The sequence below is a fragment of the Colobus angolensis genome, unplaced genomic scaffold (assembly GCF_000951035.1).
Source record: "Colobus angolensis palliatus isolate OR3802 unplaced genomic scaffold, Cang.pa_1.0 Scaffold1, whole genome shotgun sequence".
NCBI lineage: Eukaryota > Metazoa > Chordata > Mammalia > Primates > Cercopithecidae > Colobus > Colobus angolensis.
In genome coordinates this window covers 12019583-12022062 of record NW_012110918.1, presented here as the reverse complement: position 1 = coordinate 12022062, position 2480 = coordinate 12019583, and the positions used below count along the sequence as shown (strand labels likewise).

The 2480-nt window shown below is 47.0% G+C and overlaps 1 protein-coding gene across 1 annotated transcript in view; it reads left to right on the top strand.

The window, feature by feature from the left end:
* Window positions 1-2480, top strand: part of SRP68 (signal recognition particle 68kDa) — a 61617-nt gene that overhangs the window by 4671 nt on the left and 54466 nt on the right. The window contains 1 exon segment of the mRNA XM_011933088.1: window positions 2064-2177. Within this exon segment, the coding sequence (XP_011788478.1) occupies window positions 2064-2177 (114 nt within the window).

Below are 2480 nucleotides of genomic sequence, written 5' to 3'. Positions count from 1 at the left end.
GATCTCCTGACCTCGTGATCCGCCCGTCTCGGCCTCCCAAAGTGCTAGGATTACAGGCTTGAGCCACCGCGCCCGGCCATATATATTTTTTTAACTAATTCAGTCAAAAATGTATATATTTATTGAACGTCTGTGGACTAGACACTGTGTTAAGGCATTGTGGAAAATTTAAAAATGAAATCCTAGCCTAGCGTGGTGGCACCTGCCATAGTGCCAGTTACTTGGGAGGATGAGGCCCGATAATTGCTTAAGCCCCAGAGTTTGAGCCCAGCCTGGGCAACAGCAACATTGTGAGACTCTGTCTCAAAAAATAATTCTCCCTGCCCTAAAGGGATTTATATTAGTGGGCAACTATGTGAGAACATAATTATAATGTCACACACTGTAATAGAAGGAAGAATAAAGAGCTACATGAGCATAGAGGAGGAGGTGTGGCATAAAGGTGACATTTATAGTGCTTCTTGGCAACAACCTAATTGGCTTCCTTATTTTTCTTCAGACACGCCTGCAGTTCTTTCTTCATTTGTTTGGTGTCGTCCTAGTCTTCCTCAGGATGCCCCTTTCCTTGCTTTCTTTACATTCATTAGAATCCTCCTCGTTTTTTGTTTGTTTGTTTGTTTGTTTGTTTGTTTGAGACGGAGTCTTGCTCTGTCACCCAGGCTGGAGTGCAGTGGTGTGTTCTCATCTCACTGCAACGTCCACCCCTCAGGTTCAAGCAATTCTCTGCCTCAGCCTCCCGAGTAGCTGGGATTACAGATGCCTGCCCACCATGCCTGGCTAATTTTTTTTGTTTGTTTTTTTTTCTCTGAGATGGAGTTTTGCTCTGTCACCCAGGCTGGAGTGCAGTGGCACGATCTTGGCTTACTGCAAACTCCACTTCCCAGGTTCACGCTGCTCTCCCGCCTCAGTCTCCCAAGTGGCATAATTACAGGTGTGAGCCACCACACCCGGCTTTTTTTTTTTTTTTTTTTTTCCTGAGACAGAGTTTCTCTCTTGTTGCCCAGGCTGGAGTGCAATGGCACGATCTTGGCTCACTGCAACCCCCTCCTCCTGGGTTTAAGCAATTGTCCTGCCTCAGCTTCCCAAGTAGCTGCGATTACAGGCATGTGCCACCACACCTGGCTAATTTTTTATTTTTAGTAGAGACAGGGTTTCTGCATGTTGGTCAGGCTGGTCTCGAACTCCTGACCTCAGGTGATCTACCCGCCTCGGCCTCCGAAAGTGCTGGGATTGCCGGTGTGAGCCACTGCACCCAGCCTAATTTTTGTATTTTTAGTAGAGATGGGTTTCACCATCTTGGCCTGGCTGGTCTTGAATTCCTGACCTCATGATCCACCCACCTCGGCCTCCCAAAGTGCTGGGATTACAGGTGTGAGCCACCACGCCCAGCCCCTCATTCTTTCTAGGCCCCGCCATCAGTCCACTGCAGCCGAAGGTACTAACAGCAGAATGATTACCCACGTCCATTCAACTTGATATTTGCCTTGTTTTCTTGGTTGCCATTTTCTCTGCATGATTCTCCTCAACTTTAATGTGGGTTCCTTGAGCATGGGCACTGTCCTCCATCTGTGTTTCCTATAATATCAGTCATACTGCCCTCCATGTTTTAGTTGTTCAATAAATGTTTAGGGCCGGGCATGGTGGCTCATGCCTGTAATCCCAGCACTTTGGAAGGCTGAGGTGGGCGGATCTCTGGAGTCCACAGACTTCGAGACGAGCCTGGGCAACACGGTGATACCCTGTCTCTACAAAAAGTACAAAAATTAGCCAGGTGTGGTGGTGCACCCCTGTGGTCCCATCTACTCAGGAGGCTGAGGTGGGAGGATTGACTGAGCCTGGCTGCAGTTAGCCAAGATCACACCACTGCACTCCAGCCTGGGTGACAGAGTGAGACTCTGTCTCAAAGAAAAGAAAAAAATGTTTGGAAGCTGATATGTGATAATTCTAGTAACCATAAGTATAACACCCCAAACTGTTGACCCTTGACCTTGCCTTATTGCAGAATTTATTTTTCAAAATACTCTCAACTTGGCTGAGTGAGTTTTGTTTGTGGTTTCTTACAGGGGCTACTGTTCCCGTAGACAAAGACGTCTTCGAAAAACACTCAACTTCAAGATGGGGAACAGACACAAATTCACAGGGAAGAAAGTGACTGAAGAGCTTCTGACTGATAATAGGTATTAACTGCTCCGTGCTAGTTGCAAGTTACATCTTGCTAATACATTGATTGAACAATGACATGTGCTAGACTTCATGCCAAACCTTTTAATTATCTCTGGTGACTCTTAGCAGCTCTGTGGGATGGGCATTGTTTACTATTTCTGCGTTCTAAGGTGAGGAAACTGAGGCTCAAAGAGGTTCAGTAGTTTGTTCAAGAACTGTGTTAGGGCTGGGCACAGTGGCTCACGCCTGTAATCCCAGCACATTGGGAGGCCAAGGCAGGTAGATCACCTGAGTTCAAGACCAGCCTGGCCAACATG